The sequence below is a fragment of the Camelina sativa genome, chromosome 5, assembly GCF_000633955.1.
Source record: "Camelina sativa cultivar DH55 chromosome 5, Cs, whole genome shotgun sequence".
Taxonomy (NCBI): Eukaryota; Viridiplantae; Streptophyta; class Magnoliopsida; order Brassicales; family Brassicaceae; genus Camelina; species Camelina sativa.
This window is the reverse complement of record NC_025689.1, coordinates 18,288,680-18,309,074: the sequence shown is the minus strand read 5'-3', so window position 1 is coordinate 18,309,074 and position 20,395 is coordinate 18,288,680. Positions and strand designations below refer to the sequence as shown.

Sequence of the window (20,395 nt, the reverse complement as noted above, 5' to 3'; positions counted from 1 at the left end):
GTTAAAACTATTCACTTTCCCTCTCTTTGATATAAACGAGAGAAAACAAAACTGTGGATCTAAAAAAACTGCTTAATGACGTGTTAAATCATATCTGATGTGTATTTTAATTTGTTGATGTGTTTTTTTTTAAAAAATTTTTACTCCAATTCGAAAAACAAAACCCAAGGGGTAAATTGTAATTACACCAAGGGCACTAAACATTCTAGTAATTTTCAAAAGATTTATAGATTTGAGTAATAAACCAACTTTTGGATAACATTTGAATAATTTTTTCTATATTTTTTAGTTAAACCTAACAACATACTCTAAACCCCTCCTCCCTTATATATACCGATCAAGTCCCCAACAAACTCTAAACTTCATCATCATAAACCAACCCATTGTTTTTTCTTCCATTCCATAACAAAATAAAAAATGATTCTGCAAAAACATAATGATCTTTGTTGTTGTAGGGATGTGAAACATGGTTTCATTAGGTTTTCTATTCTATGGAAATATTCAGTTTTATTGGCTTGAGATAGATTTGGCGTTGTGATCAAAACTGTTGTAAGAGACCGTTTTGTTTGTTTTGGTTTAGTTTTTTTTTTTTTTTGACAACGGTTTAGTTTATTCTATAAATTCTAAATTTATGTTATATTTATGTGGAAATCATAATAATTCTTTTTATTATATTTTTTTATCTTTGATTCCCTATCACTCTAGAAAATTCATCAGTTCCTAAAACAAGTTTTAATTCAGTTAATTACTCCAATGAGATGGAATGAAATAAATTGAAGTCAAATGACAAGAAGATTAATTTTTTCCTTCGTTTTTAGTTCTCTAATTGTTGTAGCCATATTTCATTTAGTTTATTTGATATCCTATTTATCTTTAATTTAATATTTTTGATGAAACTTATATAATTAGTAGCTAAGATTTTCTACTATTTGTAATTCTATAACTTAGAAAATAACTATTTTTAATAATGTTTTTTATTCAAAGAGCGTAGGTTAAATATTTTTTTTAAAACATATCTTTCTAATCAAATATTGATAAATTTATCTAATTTTATCTAACCTGCATATAATCTGTTTAAAATTGTTTAAACTTCAAGATTACTGCACAAATCTTTCTAAGAAAATCTTTAAAAAACTATCTAACCTATCTAACAAAAAAAATTCTAACTATTCATCTATCTTAACATTTTTGGAATACATTTATGTGCTTTTTTTTTTTTTCTTTGTATCCAAATAAGTCTCAACTAAATTCTCTACAATCCTTACAATCAAACACAATCATTTTCTTATTTGATAATATTAATTCTAAATTTCCTAAAATCTATCTACCTAATTTAAAGCAATATCTTAGATTAAAATATAATTCTCCTTTCACTTTTATTTAATCTTATATTTAATTATTTGAATTACTATTTAATACATAAAGTTAATAAAATTTTAGTTTTTTTTCAGCATATGATGTGATTTGAATTTTTATAAACGGATATATATTTTAAATTTAACCCCGTTCGGATGTGAGATGTCACTGTGCATTATTTCGATAGTTCTTATATATTCTTTAAATAATTAATAGTATTAGTTATGAATAAAAAGAATAAAATAGATTTTAATATTTTTGGAGTATATTTTTGGTGTAATCCTAATTGTCGGGTAGGTTTTAATTCAAAAAAAGTGATTGCACTAATCCAATCTTCATTCATTATTATCTTAGTCGAAATCGAAAACTTATCTATTATTCGATAACATATATTCGCTTTTAATGAAATCTATTTATTAGTATTAAATACAGATTTTATGTATTTATTATAGTTAAAAATAGAGTAACTAATTTATTGATTTGAAATTATAATGACATATTTGAATTAATAATGAAATATTCAAACTAATTTCTTCAGAAGGCACAGGGTTACTGATTTATAAAACAAAAAAAAAAAATTAAGAAATGGATATGTGGTATACCACGGGGTAAATCCTAGTATTAAAAGTAATTTAAAACACAAATCCCTCATTCGAAAAATCCCTATTTTTTCTCTTCCAAAACTACCACGATTATTGAAACCGTTCCAGCTACCTCTATCATAAAAGCTCAAATGGAACGGTAACTCACTCATCTTTACTTCTCTTATTTTTCTCCCTTGCATCTTTTGCATCACTTTATTTTGGATTGATCGATATTGGTTTAGATTTTTTTGTTTTTGTTTTTTAAGTCTCAATCCCATCGGCTCTATATACCTTTCCACCTAAAATAGATGCGATCCTCTTTGCTGTAAACAAAATGAAAATGTCATCGGATTCTACTCAAGTTCCTAACTGAGTTATCGAAAAAGGAATGGAAGATGAAGATCTCTAGAATCCCGAAGTTGCAAAAGTCATGTCAAAGTCTCGAAGATAAGCCTAGAATAACTCTCGGCACTTGAGTTATTATCGTGGATGAAAAGGTACTAAATATTTGCTTGGTTACACTGATTGGTTTAGAAGCACACTCATGATCATATGTGTGTAGATCTTATACAAATACAAAAATATATGCATTTTTTTTTTTTTTGCTCAACATCAACTTTCCATTAACCAAATCAAAGACACATTACATTCGCCCCAATAAACTTGGACCACAAAACAAATGCAATGGTTGATCAAGTACAACCCTGGAACACTAAGCGGATCCAACACTACCTAATCGAGAACCATTACATTTTTTAACCACAACGAGACAGATAACACACCACGACTCGAAGTGATATAATTTCTTAAACCACCTAAATTAACCTAATGACACGAAAACAAGTACTAACACAGAGAAGGCCAAAAAAGTACTACTGAAAACAATCAAATCCCAGCTATGAGAATCTCTGGATCGACATGAAGAACTTGTCCCAGTAGCTTCAACACCCAAAGGCGCATCATCAGAAGAGCTTGGTCTCTCCAGTTTTCACTGTTCCAGTCCTAAACCTAAAACGGACAATACATCTGACTGAACCGACCAAGAGACACGAAACACCACCAGCAAGTGCTAAAACTTTTCCAAACTAATCACACAAAAAACCCGAATGCTAATCTTCTTAAGATCTATAATTGAAGCACAGATTAGCATATCATCACCTCAAGGTGCATAATTGGAAAGGCCACATCGCAAATGCCTTGTTGTCTCGCTTCTTAGCCGGAATAACACCAGAAATTGAGGAAGCTCTCGAGAAAGCGTCGGCTATGAGGATGTCCGCAAATCTTGGCCATCGGCACACCTGAAGCCTCCCCAACAATCAGTAGACTCTAAACAACCCGACTCAACCATACACCTCCGATCTACTAGCATCTCCGGCGGAAGGGTGGAGGAGACAGGAGGTCGCGATCCAAAACTCAGATCCAACTCCCCTAACCTGCAAGGAAGGTTGCCCGGAGCAGCTTCGAACCACCACCAGTCTTCGGAGAGGAAGGCGAGCCGAGATCTCGTCATCCGCCACACCGTCACGACGCAACGGTTGGACTGCTCAGTACGCCGGGGAGGAAGAGAGCGGGTCACTACTGGAATGACTCGACTGGGACAACAAGCTAAAGAAGAAAACAGAGCCCTCTCACACCGCCGGCGAAAGCCTTGGGCGGCGGAGAGGCAAACGAAACCAACGGCGGCTAGGGTTTGGAGGAGACTCGGGAGAGAGAAAACACAGGGTTTTTTAAAAACAAAAATTTTTTTTAAATATATGCATTTTATAAATTCTTTTTACTTGAAACGATAGATGATTCTAAATTCATGAAATAATCTACAGGAAGGAGAGTGTTATACACACATATCATGCTGATGAAATTGCTGCAGTGAAATTATGGAGGTAACTTTTTCAGACCATCCGTCAAAACTGTTGGATATTCAACTTATTTCAGGTGTTATTGAAGCAAGGTTATTTAGATAATGGCATTACATGTTGCGTTGATCAAATTTTCATCACTTGGTTATAATTTTTAGATAAATGGCATTACATGTTTGGATCTCTAAGTAAGCTTAACTATTTACCAAAAAAATAGTTGTGCTTTGTTTGTAGTCTAAAGCAACGTTGTAACTTGATATGTAGGCGAATCTATTTTTGTTAATATTGACTACATCCTACTATATTAATTGAGAAGTACAAATATGAAACTAACCTTAAAATATGTAAAAAATTACATTCAATTACCATTAGAAAAAATTAATTAAGCTTAATTAACTAATTTAAATAAATATAATTAAATTAAAAATAAAAAACACTCACATATCAAATATTAAAAAATCTAAAAAAATATTTTCTCTCTCTAATAAGTTATGGACAAAATTACTAATTATTTTTAAAAAAATATATATATAAACCAATCAGAGTTTTAAAAACTAAGATTTTATATCCAAGTATACAATATAATTATTTTTAATAACTAAATTCAAAGATTTTGTTAAGATTTCAAATTATGATTCTCCTATCATCTTTATTTTATTTTATTTACAAATTGTTTAAAACTTTCATATAATACTTATAATTAATAAAATGCATTTTTTTCTGCATATGTTGTGATTTGAATTTTTTAAAACGAAGATATATTACTCAATGTATGAAAATATGTGTTTTAATTTCCACATTGGCGGTTGGTAAAACTGAATTTATATTAATGATAAATTAATAATTTTTATTTACTCACAGTTATAATATTAAAATTACTATTTTATATTTCACAAAATATGATGTAAATACAACAAATAAACAATATAAACTGTAATAATACGTCAAAAATAAAATACTATAATATTCTAAAATAATTAGTATTCAAATAGACTAATAGATTTACATATTGATTAAAAATAAATATTATCTCAAACAAAATAATTTAAAAAATAAAATAAAAAAATAATTTTATTATTATATTATAAATTTTTTAGAAAATGTTGACCGTGCTTTAAGCACGGGATATATCCTAGTTGCTTTTAATTATACTGGAAACTAGAAGATATCCCGTGATTAAAGCACATATCAATATTTTTTTAAAAATTTAATAATATAATAATAAAAGTTATTGTTATATTTTTAAAAAAATTTATTTTGTTCGAGATAATTTTTTTTTTTAATTGTTTTGTAAATCTATTAGTCTATTGGAATACTAATTATTTTAGAATATTATAGTAATTTATTTTTGACATCTTATTACAGTTTTATATTGTTTGTTTGTTGTATTTGCATCATTATTTTGTGAAATATAAAATAGTAATTTTAATATTATAATTGTGAGCAAATAAAAATTATGAATTTATCATCTATCTAAATTTTAGTTTTGCCAACCCGCCAATATGGAAATTAAAACACACATTTTTCATAGATTGAGAAATATATCTTTGTTTATAAAAATTCAAATCACAATATATGCAGAAAAAATTCTGCATTTTTAATTAATCATAAGTATTATATGAAATTTCCAAACAATTTGTAAATAAAAGAAAATAAAGATGATAGGAGAACCATAATCTGAAATCTTAACAAAATCTTCAAATTTAGTTATTAAAAATAATTATATTGTATATTTGGGATATAAAATCTTAGTTTTTAAAATTCTGATTGGTTTATATTTTTTTTTAAAAAATATTTACTAATTTTGTCCATAATTTATTAGAGAGAGAAAAATGTTTTTATTATTTTTTCAGATTTTTTAATATTTGATCTGTGAGTATTTTTTATTTTTTTAATTAATTCTATTTTTTAAAATTAATTAATTAAGCTTAATTGAAATTTTCTAATGGCAATTGAATGTAATTTTTTACACATTTTAAGGTTAGTTTCATATTTGTACTTCCCAATTAATATAGTAGGATAAGTGTTTGTCACTTTTGTTCTCGGGGTCTCGGGTCAAAATAATTTTATGTCTCAAAGTTTAGGTATTGTGACATAACATCCTGTCTGAGCATTCAAACCAAAAGAAGACTCAAGGAGCAATTGAGAAAAAAGGAGACAAGTGAAATAAGTAAAAGAACCAAAAAAGAAGCACGAGGTGATCTAGGAGCTCTTAATAAATAGAATATACTTTTTATTCATAAGTCATAACAAAAAGTTACATGTATAAACAACTCAAGACTTTGACCCCCCAACAAAAAAAGTTTTTTAAAGGCTTAAAAAGAAAAGTATGCATATAACAACACACTATCATTGATTAACCACAAACGCATAAAACCTTATAAGCTAGATAAAGAAAAGAGAAGAATGTACATTGATCTGTATTATTGTTGTGTAATAACTGAAAGGTTCGTTTTTTTTTTTTTGACAACAAGAGAACAGATTAGCTCAAAAGAGCCAATGGGAAGGGACATTGTTTACATAGGTAGATGTATGCGAAACTGAACGAACACGTCGTGCCAGATTGTCAGCTTTACCATTTTGAGTGCGGGGGACTAAGGCTAATGAGAAAGAGCGGAACTCCTCCCTATCAACTTGTATCTCCTCTAAGTAAAGCTTGAAGCCTGGCCACTCGGAAGACGAAGAAACCATCTTCACCAGGTCAGAGCAGTCGGTAAGAAAGACAACGTCTTGATTATCTGCACCAATCATACATCGCATCGCCCAGATAAACGCTTCCATTTCTGCATGAAGAGGTGTGAGACTACGCAGGAGGTTAGCGGCCCCCATAGTGGGAGCTTCCTCCCTAGAGGAGGTGCAATAGCAGCCACAACCAGCATATTTGTCTGTGGCTTTCCAAGATCCATCTACAAAACAAAGGTAACCCGAAACAGGCCTAGCGACCGCCAAGCTTAATCTGTCACTGTGCGTGACATGCTGAGCACCGACCGGCCCATCAACCGTTTCATCCAGCTGGGCACGGAACCAGGCGTGAGATTCCTCTTCTGCTATTCGCAAAATTGCCAGCGGATTGGAATCCAGATTGGTGAAAACTTTATCATTCCGAGCTTTCCAAATATAGCACAATATCCAGGGATAAACATCCGGGGTGGGGGACTGCTGAGCCCGCCAAAATAAGAAATCCATATTTGCAAAAATAGAAGCAAATGGAAAACTATCCAGCACTGTTGGGAAAAATGACAAAGCCCAAACTTGCCGTGCCGGGGAACACTCAAAAAGAACATGATTAATTGTCTCAACCGGAAAACCACAGAAAGCGCACATTGTATCACAACTCAAACCTCGTTTACGAAGATTTGAAGTGACTGCGACACACCATGTTAGGTTAGGTTAAAGATTTGAAGGCTCGTTGAAATAATAAATATAGAGTACAAATATTATATTTTCACAAAAATAGCGTACAGCTATTAGGTTAAAGCTTTCATATTCTTTATGTCTTGCTCTTCATGTATTTCTTCTGATTTTTTTTTTTTTTTGGTCAAAGTATTTCTTCTGATTCTTAAGAAGATCTATGAGCAATTTATTTACGATCTCCATCTGCAAACAATCTTACAAATCCATTTAAAACCATAAAAGTAAAAAATCAGCATATAACACAGAAACATGTGAAGGCAAATCAACAGTTATAAATTACAACGTAACAATGAAAACAATAATTAAGGGATCAAATTTATTTTACTCATTAGTTTGGCAATAGCCAATAGGTAATCTTTACTACTTTAACGTTTGCTATACCTTTTAAATGTAAACGACATAAATGGAAAGCTAGACACGACTAAACTATTAATTTCAAATGTCACAGGTTGATTTGAAAGCATAGTTAAGCCACACACATTAATTTGAAGAATACACGAAGAGCAAAAAAAAAGTGTAGCATACTTTTCCAACCAGTATTGAGAGCTAAAATTTTCAGACTTTTCCAACCAGTATTGAGAGCTAAAATTTTCAGACTTTTCCAACCAGTATTGAGAGCTAAAATATCCTTTGGTGAGAAAGAAACTTTGGAAAAGTTATGTACTACATAAACTGGGATAGTTATTTAGCGAGAAAACTGAAAACTTTGATTTAGTCATGGATCCAAAATACCTCTCGTAATTCTGTCTCTTTGATTTAGTCATGGATTCAAAATACCTCTCGTAATTCTGTCTAAGAATTTTGATTATATCATCTTCAATATCCATGTTTCTCTTGCTCCTACAAACATACCTAGACCAATTATTCTTGTTATTGAAAATCTAAATATTGAAATTATATATTGAGAAAAGTGGCAAAGTACTCAATGTAATTATGATTTTGAACCGAGGAAGAAGATGATCATACTTTTTGGGATCGATTGAAAAAAATTATGATGTTTGTGTATCGAATCTATGAAATATGGGGTATAAAAAGGCAGAAATCATGGAGATCGTGGATTGTGGGTTGGTCGGTTTTAAGAAACTGTCAGTCAGATTTTTTTATTTTTTATTATTCTTAGCATTATGTCGTTAAAATAGGAAATTTTTAGTAATTTAAAAAACTGTTTATAAAATCTATGTGGCCAATTTTTATTAGTCATGTGACTTGTGATTTACTAGTGTTAGATCCGTACTTCGTACGGAAAAAAATAGTTTTAAGATCAAGATCGTACATAGAATACTCTTTATACTTCAAAAATGCCTTAAATTATGAACCTCTAAAGTCTAAAGTAAGATATATGTAAGAATGAAAAATTCAAAAAAAATAATAGTAATAGTTAGATACATTCGTCTCGGTCTTCCCTTTGATCTTATGAATCAATTTATTCACATTGTTATATATGAAGCAAATTAACACACTCATTTTTCCGAGCAAAATACAATACTAACGTTTGGAGGATAAAATTTGAATTTTGTTTCCTCCTCTTGTAATATTTTGATGCTGTTGTTCTCGTTTTGCTACACCTTAGCTAGGAAATTATTTCTCCATCCGCATTGTTGTAATGGCTGAAAACTAATAATCAACACCTGCAAGAAAGAAACTTATAGACAGATGGGTGAGATGAGAGAGATAGGTTATAGAAATGAGAAACAAAGTATCTGAAAGTCAGAGCCATATCTAGAAGTAGGTAGATTACGCAAATACTGAATGAAGAACAAATAAAATCACAATCAAGTAATTTACTAATTTAAAGATATTAAAAAGTTAGCACATGGACTCTACTGATCCTTGAAATCTTCATTATAAGTCACCTAGTAATTATTTTAGGGAAACATATCAGTTTTGAAATAGAAAACTACACACATTATGAATATATATCTTTCAATCAGCAAATATTCTACATGATCTAATATTCAAATAAGCAAGCATTTGAATAACACACAAAAAATTGAGACTGGAAGTACTAAGAGCTTTCATCACGTTCACCAACCCTCTTTACTTTTCATTCATGTATGTATTTCTCGTTACCGGCCGATGCATCATGGTAGTACTCATACCTGTCACAAATAAATCAAACAATGCTTAGATTTGTCCACTTGAATAAGATCTAACACTACAAGAAAACATGCATTTTGGGACTCCAAGTTGTGACTCTTTCTTGTAGTGTAAACTGAAGAAACAATATGTGCTTCTAAATTACACAAGTGTGTAAATACACAAATATCATATTTCTAGTTGCAGAATTCAAAGATTCACAAACCATCAATTATTATCAGCATTTTTAACCAGACTCATGTAAAACCAGAGAGAATAAATATGCGTTACCGAGAGAAAATAAATTTGAATTAAGACTAGTGAAAAACCTGAATGGACTTGTTTGATAGATTTGTCAAATATATATAACTGTAGTTTATATGGCAACCAGAAGAAGAAGAAAAATCGATGTAGATGAGAGGAATATAAAGAAAGACTGTAAAGAACCCGAATTTGGATTTAAATAGGAGATGGATCGGTTGTAAATCACTCTGAAAGTGAAAGTGTTAGTGGAAGTAAAATTAGGGATAAGTTATTTACAGCTTTTGTTAATGAAATTAACTGGTTTTTCTAGGGTTTTACACACAAAGTTATGGGCTTGGGCTTTACCATTGCCATTTTTTTTTAATACAGAAAACAAATATAAAGCCTATCAATATGCCAATATTTTGTTCAGTTTCGTAAAACATGGAAATTGGGTCAGTTCTTTTTTGTTTTTTCCTCTTTTCACACGATCAATAGTAATTGTTTTTATTTGATTTTTTTTTTGCTTAAAATGAATGTAAACTAATAATATCTGATGTGGCAAACATTTATTGGCTAAGTGACTTGTGATTTATAAGATAAAGGATATGATAAAGGATTTAGAGAAAATCAATAGAGTCAATATTTGAGAGACATGTCAGCAAAAAACAGATGTCAAAAGAAGAAGGTTACAGTTTCTTGTGAATTTATTTGTGACTTATTAGATAAAGATTTGATTTTTTTTTGCTTAAAATAAATGTAAACTAATATCTGATGTGGCAAACATTTATTGACTAAGTGACTTGTGCTTTATAAGATAAAGAATATGATAAAGGATTAAGTTAGAGAAAATCAATAGAATCAATATTTGGGAGACATGTTAGCAAAAAACAGATGTCAAAAGAAGAAGGTTGCAGTTTCTTGTGAATTTACTTGTGACTTATTAGATAAAGATTGTCAAAAAAACATATAAACCATGTAACAAATAAATTTTTTCTTCTTGGATAGGGAATTTTTGTTTTTTTTTTTTAGATAGAGATATGTAATTTAATATATCTTAATATGTTTTTCTTTGTTGAAAGAAAAGTTAAAACCGCCATCTCATCCATCGTCGGATCTATATATATATCTTTCGTTTTCTTCGAGGACGTGTACGTTCTTCACGATTCTCATAGTTAATTTTGGTGATTCAGATTGGATACTCTTCAGAAACTTTTGGTTAGTAACGTCTTTGGTTTTAGCCTTTATCTACACGGTTTTGATCGAGTTTCAGGGTTACCTCGCTTCTATGTGTTTAATAATCTTTGATTACTTTCAATCTTTGTCGTTGTTCTTACGTTTGGTAATCTAATTAGTTTTAGTTTACGGTTTGTGATAATATTAGCGTTGAGTATCGTTTAAAAGTACCGATAATGATAATTAACCTCACAAGAGCTAATCTCTGTCTATTACTTTATTTGAGAATTTGACTCAAGAGAGCTTGAAACAGATTCGAGAAGGATGGTCCTTAACTTTGAGGAAGGGTGGTCCTCCTTGCAGAAAGGTATTACCGAGCTGATAAGGAATATAGAAGGAGAGCGTGAACCAGCAGTTAACTCTACGCAACATGTGAATCTTTACACGTACGTAGGTCTTCTTATGTAATGTTTGTTTGTTAACAGCTCTATATATACGTACAGGTAGCTACTATTTACAGTAATTTCTTATGTGATTCACAGAACTATCTACACTATGTGTACCCAGAAACACACTAATTACTCACAACAGCTTTACGAAAATTATCGTCAAGTATTTGAAGATTATACTATCCAAACAGTAAGTACCAAAGTTTTGGGTTTGGGCTTTGATTCTTGGATATTGTGAAAAAAAGACATATTCTTCTTTTCATTTTTTTTATAACTTAAATCTCCTTTGCTTTAATTTTTAATGTTTTTTTTGTGTGTTTTTAGGTGTTGCCATCCTTAAGGGAGAAGCCTGGTGAAGATGTGCTAAGAGAGCTTGTTAGGAGGTGGAAGATCCATAAAATTCTGGTCAAATTGTTAGGCAATATCTTCCATTATATCGACAATTACTATGTTTTTCATAGATCCTTGCCAAAAGTGAGAGAAGTTGGATTGACATGTTTTCGCCGCCTGGTTTTTCACGCATTCCTATAGCTCCTAAATTTTCACTGCCTCAAATGTTTGTGCAAGTTTGTCAATGTCCTTGCAAATATTATACCACAGGTTTATCGTGAGATGCACTCCACTGCCAAAGAAGCTGTATTAGCGCTTGTAAGTATTGGTACCTATAATGAGAAAGCTAAGGTTTAGCCTATAAGTTTTGTTTCTATCTAACGAAATTTGTATTTGCCAGGTTCATAAAGAACGTGAGGGCAAACAGATTGATAGGGAACTAGTGGAAAACGTGTTAGAAGTCTATGTGGAGAATGGGATGGGTACTATGGAGAAATATGAAGAGGATTTTGAAAGATTCATGCTTCAAGATACTGTATCTTACTATTCTCGCAAAGGATCAATGTGGATCAAGGAGTGTTCTAGCTCTGATTATTTGCTAAAGGCATGTCGCGGACTATGTTTTCATTCGATTTCATGAAAGTAAATAAATATATATATTATTAATATCAATAGTTCTATATTGCAGTGTGACGAGTGTCTTAAAAGGGAGAAGGAGAGAGTTAGTCACTACCTTTATTCAAGCACTGAGCCCAAACTAGTTGAGGTTTGTTATGAAACTATTATTCATTAATATTGGAATTAATCATATTTTGACGAGGGAGGTTTTTTAGTGATTAAACTTAGTTATATGCTTATTTTCTGAAAGTTTTTTTGGCTTGTTTGTTTATTTTGTTCACTTAGCTTGTCTCTTGTTCTACACAAAATATATTTTTAAATATATGGAAAGACCATAATTTATTTTTTAATGTATTTGTAGGCATTGCAAGAGGCCTTTAACATCTTTTACGTCTAATAGAAAAATGGCAGGGTGACTTGGAAGTTGCAACAGTTTGCGATGATCAGATGCTCTTAACTTCTTAATAATAAAATTAAAACTTATGACTGCTTGGATGATTACTAAGGCAACTATGATAGTGTTTTTCAGTTTTTTATTTTCTGGCTGCGTTGATACTTCATACTAAACAACACCAAATAATGGCAAATACTGTTGCGTAAATTAAATATATTATTCGTTGCGCTTAATTTGATTGATCTCTGTTGAAACGATGACAATGATGTCTAAAATTCCTAGTGACTTTGGTGGAGTGGAGGGTTCAAGTGAAAATCTGTACATGAGAGCAGGGCGATCTTACTTGCAAAAAGTCGAACGTACACTTTATCCATACATCAAAACTTTATAACAAAGTTTCTCAAGCAAGTTGCCAAAGAATTTATCATAGCCAAAGAATTTAACATTTCTTGTGACATAGTTGATCTAAGGTAAGAATTTATCAGCTTCAACTTTGAAAAACTTCTTTCTGCAGAGGCAACAGAGACTGGAACCGTTAACAATATCCGATAAGCGATCCAAGAATTAGGATAACAACCTTCCATTGTTTTCAGAAAATCTAACACTTCGATAGGTCACTTGTAGTCTTTTGGTAAAACCTCTTTTAGAACTTTCAGTTCATAAAATAAATCATTCCCATCAACAACTGAATGATTGCCATGAAGCTTGAAGATTGATACAAGATGCCATCAAGCTATCATCACTTGTCGTTTGCAGTTTCCTCAAATCAAACAAAAATCCAAATGTTTGTTCATACTTCTGAAATTGTTCAAATCTCTCCTCAAGAGAACATAGAGCTTGATCCATGACTTTGATAAGTAAGAAATTCTAAAGCTTTCTTCTGGTGAGAAATCCAGAGAACCATCAACTTTCTCGAGATCTTCATCAAAATGTTTTTTTCTTCGTATGACACGTTTTGCTTTAGTGGGGAAAACAGCTTCAATCTCCATAGCTTCAGCCACTTCTCTAGCTTCAGATTTTGCTTCTTCAAAGCCTGTATCTCTATACTTTTGGAAATAAGAGACTAGTCCTTTTAGTGGAAAAACGGCTTTTTCATACCCCGACAATAGCCCTGTGTTGAATTCATACATTTGACTATTGATCTGGCCTAAACATACATTATGTTTATGAATATTTGAATTCCGTACCCCAACTTTGAAATCAATACCCCAAGTATAATTGTTGTGCCATAACATACAAAAACGTGTTTATCGACTAACTCTGTTAAGCTTCCGTTTAACCGTTCTGACGTGGATTCCACGTGTGCGCAGCGATCCAAACGACGTCGTTTTGGCTAAACAGAGAAACTAAAATTTTGACCAAAAAGACGTCGTTTTTTATTTCTCTCACAAAATCTCTCTTCCTCTCCCGAAACTCTCTCTCGCAGGTAGGAACCCTAGAATTTCGGCATTTTTAATTTTTGAGTCTGATCTGAAGTAGTTTAGGCAGCCCAAAATAGGTGTTTAGGCAGCTCTTTCAGATCGACTCGAAATTGAAAACGCTTAAATTCTAGGGTTCCTCTGCCGTGAGATAGTTTCGGGATAGAGGAAGAGAGATTTTGTGAGAGAAATTGACCAAAACGACGTCGTTTTGGTCGAAATTTTAGTTTCTCTGTTTAGCCAAAATGACTTCGTTTGAATCGCTGCGCACACGTGGAATCCACGTCAGAACGGTTAAACGGAAGCTTAACAGAGTTAGTCGATAAACACGTTTTTGTATGTTATGGCACAACAATTATACTTGGGGTATTGATTTCAAAGTTGGGGTACGGAATTCAAATATTCATAAACATANCTAAACAGAGAAACTAAAATTTTGACCAAAAAGACGTCGTTTTTTATTTCTCTCACAAAATCTCTCTTCCTCTCTCCCGAAACTCTCTCTCGCAGGTAGGAACCCTAGAATTTGGGCATTTTTAATTTTTGAGTCTGATCTGAAGTAGTTTAGGCAGCCCAAAATAGGTGTTTAGGCAGCTCTTTCAAATCGACTCGAAATTGAAAACGCCCAAATTTTAGGGTTCCTCTGCCGTGAGATAGTTTCGGGATAGAGGAAGAGAGATTTTGTGAGAGAAATTGACCAAAACGACGTCGTTTTGGTCGAAATTTTAGTTTCTCTGTTTAGCCAAAATGACTTCGTTTGAATCGCTGCGCACACGTGGAATCCACGTCAGAACGGTTAAACGGAAGCTTAACAGAGTTAGTCGATAAACACGTTTTTGTATGTTATGGCACAACAATTATACTTGGGGTATTGATTTCAAAGTTGGGGTACGGAATTCAAATATTCATAAACATAATGTATGTTTAGGCCAGATCAATAGTCAAATGTATGAATTCAACACAGGGCTATTGTCGGGGTATGAAAAAGCCGTTTTTCCTCCTTTTAGTTGAGCAATAGCAGAATCAATATCCATGTCTTCAGACTGTAAATTTTTGCTTACTGTGTTAACAGCAACTAAAAGATTGTACCAAATAACCATGGACAACAAGAATTCATAACTTCCGATCCCATGTGTTTCACTTGTGGCAAGAGACTCAGCATCACTTTGTGCTTCTGGATCATCACTAGTTTCTGCTATATAAAGTAAGGCATCCCTTATTTTTGGAGCTTGAAATCTTACTGCCTTGACGCATGCAACATGACTCTCCCAACGAGTTTGAGATTAAGCTTTAACTGTCAGCCCTCCCACCATATCTTCAAGTATTTTCCATCACTTAGTTGAAGAAGAAAACAAATGATAAATAGCTGAATTATCCCAAAAAAAGATACCGCTTTTGTAGAAGTCTTTGCCATATCACATAATGCAAGATTAAGACTATGGCATCCACAAGGTGTATAAAACGCACGTGGATTGACATCAAGAAACCTTTTTTGCACTCCTTTATGCCTCTTTTCATATTTGATCCATTATCATATCCTTGCCCTCTGACATCGTCTATATTTAAATCAAGAGCAACTAACACATCTTGAATCTCATGAAAAAGCCCTTCTCTTAATGTGTCATCCATATATACATTTTTGGAGACATTTATAAAATAAATTCTCAAGTTCAAACCTATTTACAAGTATGCCATTGATATTTATATTTTGTTTATAAAATTTAAATAAAAATATTAAAATTGATTTACCAATTATGGAAAATCGGAACTGATATTATATACATTAATTACTGTTACAAATCTAATATTAAACACAATTTTCCATAAAACTCGGATCCTAATTTATTCACTCTATAATTTTGGAAACAAATTGATTACATAATTATTATACTTTTAAAAAGAGAAATATTCACACCGTAATAATTCTGTTATACATAACTATAGTAAGAGACTAAAATAGTTTTGGAAACATAATAATTAATGTAGTTATTTTCTAAGAAAATATTTCAAAAAATTGAATTCTTCTTACATAGTTACCTAACATATAACATTTAATTAAGTTTCTAAATAATAAAATATCTTAATTATGACTTTTAAAATACGAAAATAATAAAAAGTTACACAACAAATAATTGTGAATTTTCATAAGGATGATTTTCATTGATACTAAGCTGTTAAGATTACTGCACAAATATTTCTAAGATTCTCTTTAAAAAACTATCTAACTTATCTAACAAGAAATAATTCTAATTATTCATAAAGTTACATTAATTATACTGTAATGTTTCATTTTTAACTATTTGGTTTTCTAAATATTATTTCTGGAAGTTTGACATAATAATAAAGAAGAGAGGAAGGAAAGAAAAAAACTCTCTCGAAAGGCGACGGCGATGGCGAGAAGACTCTAGGGTTTCGACCCAACAATGAGATGGTTTACGGGATTTTCTGGGATGCGATTCTGGATAGTTCTTTATGGTGGAGATAGGGTTCTTGTGGATTGGATTGCGGTGTTATTGTGGGAGATTGGGCGAATCTCGGTTTTTGGAGAGATATGGGTCGATATGATCTCGGATGATGTCGGATCTGGGATTAATTTTTGTTCGGATTTGTTGGATTTCAGTTTATTAGCAAGATTATGTCTCGATTTGGTGGTCACTGGTTTGATGTGGGCCGATGGAGCTTTGTTTTTGGTAAGCGGGATTCGATCTTGTTCGATTTCTTCAATGGAGCGCGAATGTGTAGGCGGATTGCGAGATTTGGTATCACGAGATCAGCCTTGCTTTCATGGGAAGGATTTGATCATCAGGTCAACGTATCGGATTTCTGAGCTGGATTTGTTGCGATTGGATATCAGTACATCGATGTGTTTGCGATCAGGTGTTAATTGGTTTGATTTGTCTGGATTTTTGAAGGGGTATTTAACAAGGGGCCGGATAGGAGAGTTTGTTCATCAGCAAGTGTTTTGCTTTTTTCATCACTACTGCATTTTTGTGTTTTTTGGCTTCTCTTGGTCTCTCGTCTTTTTCTCTGTCCTGTCCACTATGTCGCAGAGTAGTTTGATTTCCAAGGGGAAGCAGATCACGGAGATGCCTCTCAAACGAAAAATCAAGGTCCCTCTTTTTGATAACTCCGCTTTGATTGAAGGGTACTCGAAGACTGTTATTGGTCGTTGCTTCAATCCTCGGGTGCAAGATATGAAGGCTCTGCTTCTGCTCTTTCCTCGTATTTGGCAGATGGAGGGTAAGGTGGTTGGTGCGGATCTGGGGCTTGGGAAGTTCCAGTTTGATTTCGATAATGAGGAGGATATTGTCGAGGTCCTCAAGATGGAGCCGTTTCATTTCGATCACTGGATGGTGGCTCTAGTTCGTTGGAAGCCGTCGGTGGATTCTTCGTATCCATCTGCTCTTACTTTCTGGGTCCATGATTTGGGGGTTCCTCTACAGTTCTGGGCTGATCCCACGTTCAGAAGCATCGGTGAAGATCTTGGTGAGGTCCAGGAAGTGGATATTGATGGAGGTTGGGTTAAGGTGGTGATCAATGGTTTCAAGCCTATGTGTTTCGAGTCTAAGATCGAGTTTGGCAATGGTGATCAAACCGTTATTTCCTTGGCTATTGTCGTCGGTGTTTCAGTTTGTGCCATCATGAAGATTTCTGTGGGGAAGGAGCTGGAAGGGGTGTGGGGTCTTCTGTTTCTTCTCTTCCTCCAGCGGAAGGTGATGGTGAGGGTCGTTTTCAGAGTTACAGAGGAGCGGTTCCTGGCGGGAGAGCCAGGCAGGGGGATCAGGAGGATACACGCCATGGCGGGAGTCGTACTCGGGTTAATGGGGAATCATCAAGGCAGGAGAACAGGCAGCATCCGGGAGGACAGAGGGGTCGCTCTCGGTCCTCACAGGGAGATTCTCATCAACCTCGCCGTGGTGCTGAGAACTCACGGGTTTTTGAACATAAAGAAGTTGCACCGGTTATCTCTCCTCCAAGAGAGCGTACTGTGGAAGTCGCGGAAGCTGTGGTCAGGGAATCCTCCCCAGGATTCATTGTGGTGGAGCAGGTTCAGAAGAAGGTTAGGAAAGCACTCTTTCAGGAGGAGACCACGGAACAGGCCGGGCTGCGGTTTTGGTGGAGCAGATATCTGCACAGGGTGATACTCAGGTCCTGAGTGAGGGTGGGGATACTAGGATGGGGGAGGCTGCCGTGTCTATCCCGGGGAATTCTTCTCCTGGTTCGAGGGTGGTGGAGGAAACAGTGGCTGTGATAACGCAGGAGGTCGAAGTTGAAGATGTGGGGTCAGCTGAGGATTTGGAGGAGGGTTTGGAGTCGGATGTGATGATGGAGGAGGACGCCAATGCGACTGATGAGGCGATATCAAACCCGGATGAGATTTCGATTGTGACGGATGCAAGTTTGCCAGGACCTGGTGCGGCAGAGTTCACTTTGGAGGAGGTCTCGGTTGAGGCTGGCTCTGTTTCGGTAATTACTGCGGTTATTTCTCCAGGTGCGGATGCGCAAATGGAGGTTAAGGACGGCATTGAAGCGAAAGGTGAGAAGGAGGTAAAGGTAAAGGGGGGTCTGTTAAAGGGGGGAGGCTCCAAGAAGTTGAATGTTTACCTCCGTACTCCGCGGAGGAAACCCGTAGCCAAGATTTCGGATNTCTAGTTCGTTGGAAGCCGTCGGTGGATTCTTCGTATCCATCTGCTCTTACTTTCTGGGTCCATGATTTGGGGGTTCCTCTACAGTTCTGGGCTGATCCCACGTTCAGAAGCATCGGTGAAGATCTTGGTGAGGTCCAGGAAGTGGATATTGATGGAGGTTGGGTTAAGGTGGTGATCAATGGTTTCAAGCCTATGTGTTTCGAGTCTAAGATCGAGTTTGGCAATGGTGATCAAACCGTTATTTCCTTGGCTATTGTCGTCGGTGTTTCAGTTTGTGCCATCATGAAGATTTCTGTGGGGAAGGAGCTGGAAGGGGTGTGGGGTCTTCTGTTTCTTCTCTTCCTCCAGCGGAAGGTGATGGTGAGGGTCGTTTTCAGAGTTACAGAGGAGCGGTTCCTGGCGGGAGAGCCAGGCAGGGGGATCAGGAGGATACACGCCATGGCGGGAGTCGTACTCGGGTTAATGGGGAATCATCAAGGCAGGAGAACAGGCAGCATCCGGGAGGACAGAGGGGTCGCTCTCGGTCCTCACAGGGAGATTCTCATCAACCTCGCCGTGGTGCTGAGAACTCACGGGTTTTTGAACATAAAGAAGTTGCACCGGTTATCTCTCCTCCAAGAGAGCGTACTGTGGAAGTCGCGGAAGCTGTGGTCAGGGAATCCTCCCCAGGATTCATTGTGGTGGAGCAGGTTCAGAAGAAGGTTAGGAAAGCACTCTTTCAGGAGGAGACCACGGAACAGGCCGGGCTGCGGTTTTGGTGGAGCAGATATCTGCACAGGGTGATACTCAGGTCCTGAGTGAGGGTGGGGATACTAGGATGGGGGAGGCTGCCGTGTCTATCCCGGGGAATTCTTCTCCTGGTTCGAGGGTGGTGGAGGAAACAGTGGCTGTGATAACGCAGGAGGTCGAAGTTGAAGATGTGGGGTCAGCTGAGGATTTGGAGGAGGGTTTGGAGTCGGATGTGATGATGGAGGAGGACGCCAATGCGACTGATGAGGCGATATCAAACCCGGATGAGATTTCGATTGTGACGGATGCAAGTTTGCCAGGACCTGGTGCGGCAGAGTTCACTTTGGAGGAGGTCTCGGTTGAGGCTGGCTCTGTTTCGGTAATTACTGCGGTTATTTCTCCAGGTGCGGATGCGCAAATGGAGGTTAAGGACGGCATTGAAGCGAAAGGTGAGAAGGAGGTAAAGGTAAAGGGGGGTCTGTTAAAGGGGGGAGGCTCCAAGAAGTTGAATGTTTACCTCCGTACTCCGCGGAGGAAACCCGTAGCCAAGATTTCGGATCAAGGGGGCGATGGACACAACCCGAAGAACCAGGACAAGGGGAAGGGTGCGGCGGGTGGCGGCAGACCACCAAAACCGATTGGTTGATAGATGAAGATTCTCAGCTGGAATTGCCAAGGCCTGGGTAACAAGGCAACTATTGGACATCTTAGGGATCTTTGGTTTCAGCATCGTCCGGATTTTATGTTTCTTGCTGAAACAAAGCAGTCTTTTTCTTTTATGGAACCTTTTGTAGGCCATTTTGGCTATTTAAATTTAATAACTCTTGATCCTCTTGGTTGTAGTGGTGGATTGGCACTCTTTTATAATAAAGATGATTTTGATGTTTCTATTCTTTTTAAGTCTGATCGATTGATCGATATTGAGGCAGTTTACAAAGGCAATCTATTTAATCTAACTTTTGTTTATGGGGATCCAATACCAAAAAATAGGGACTTAGTCTGGGAACGGTTAACAAGAATGGGGACATCCCGAAGCTCCCCATGGTTTGTAATTGGGGATTTTAATTAGTTGACTGGTAATCAAGAGAAACGGGGGGAGGGGG

The 20,395-nt window shown here is 35.1% G+C and overlaps 1 protein-coding gene across 1 annotated transcript; it reads left to right on the top strand.

The window, feature by feature from the left end:
• LOC104787173 (putative cullin-like protein 2) lies at positions 11,030-12,124 on the top strand. The gene is made up of 5 exons (XM_019245316.1): positions 11,030-11,151; positions 11,248-11,344; positions 11,479-11,628; positions 11,722-11,802; positions 11,885-12,124. Exons 1-5 carry the CDS (start codon positions 11,030-11,032, stop codon positions 12,122-12,124), a joined length of 690 nt encoding a protein of 229 aa, XP_019100861.1.

Coding starts and splice junctions, on each gene's coding strand:
- LOC104787173 (XM_019245316.1), top strand. CDS start 11,030: ATGGTCCTTAACTTTGAGGAAGGGTGGTCCTCCTTGCAGAAAGGTATT. Junction 11,629..11,721: donor TTCATAGATCCTTGCCAAAA/GTGAGAGAAGTT, acceptor TGTTTGTGCAAG/TTTGTCAATGTCCTTGCAAA. Junction 11,803..11,884: donor AAGAAGCTGTATTAGCGCTT/GTAAGTATTGGT, acceptor TGTATTTGCCAG/GTTCATAAAGAACGTGAGGG.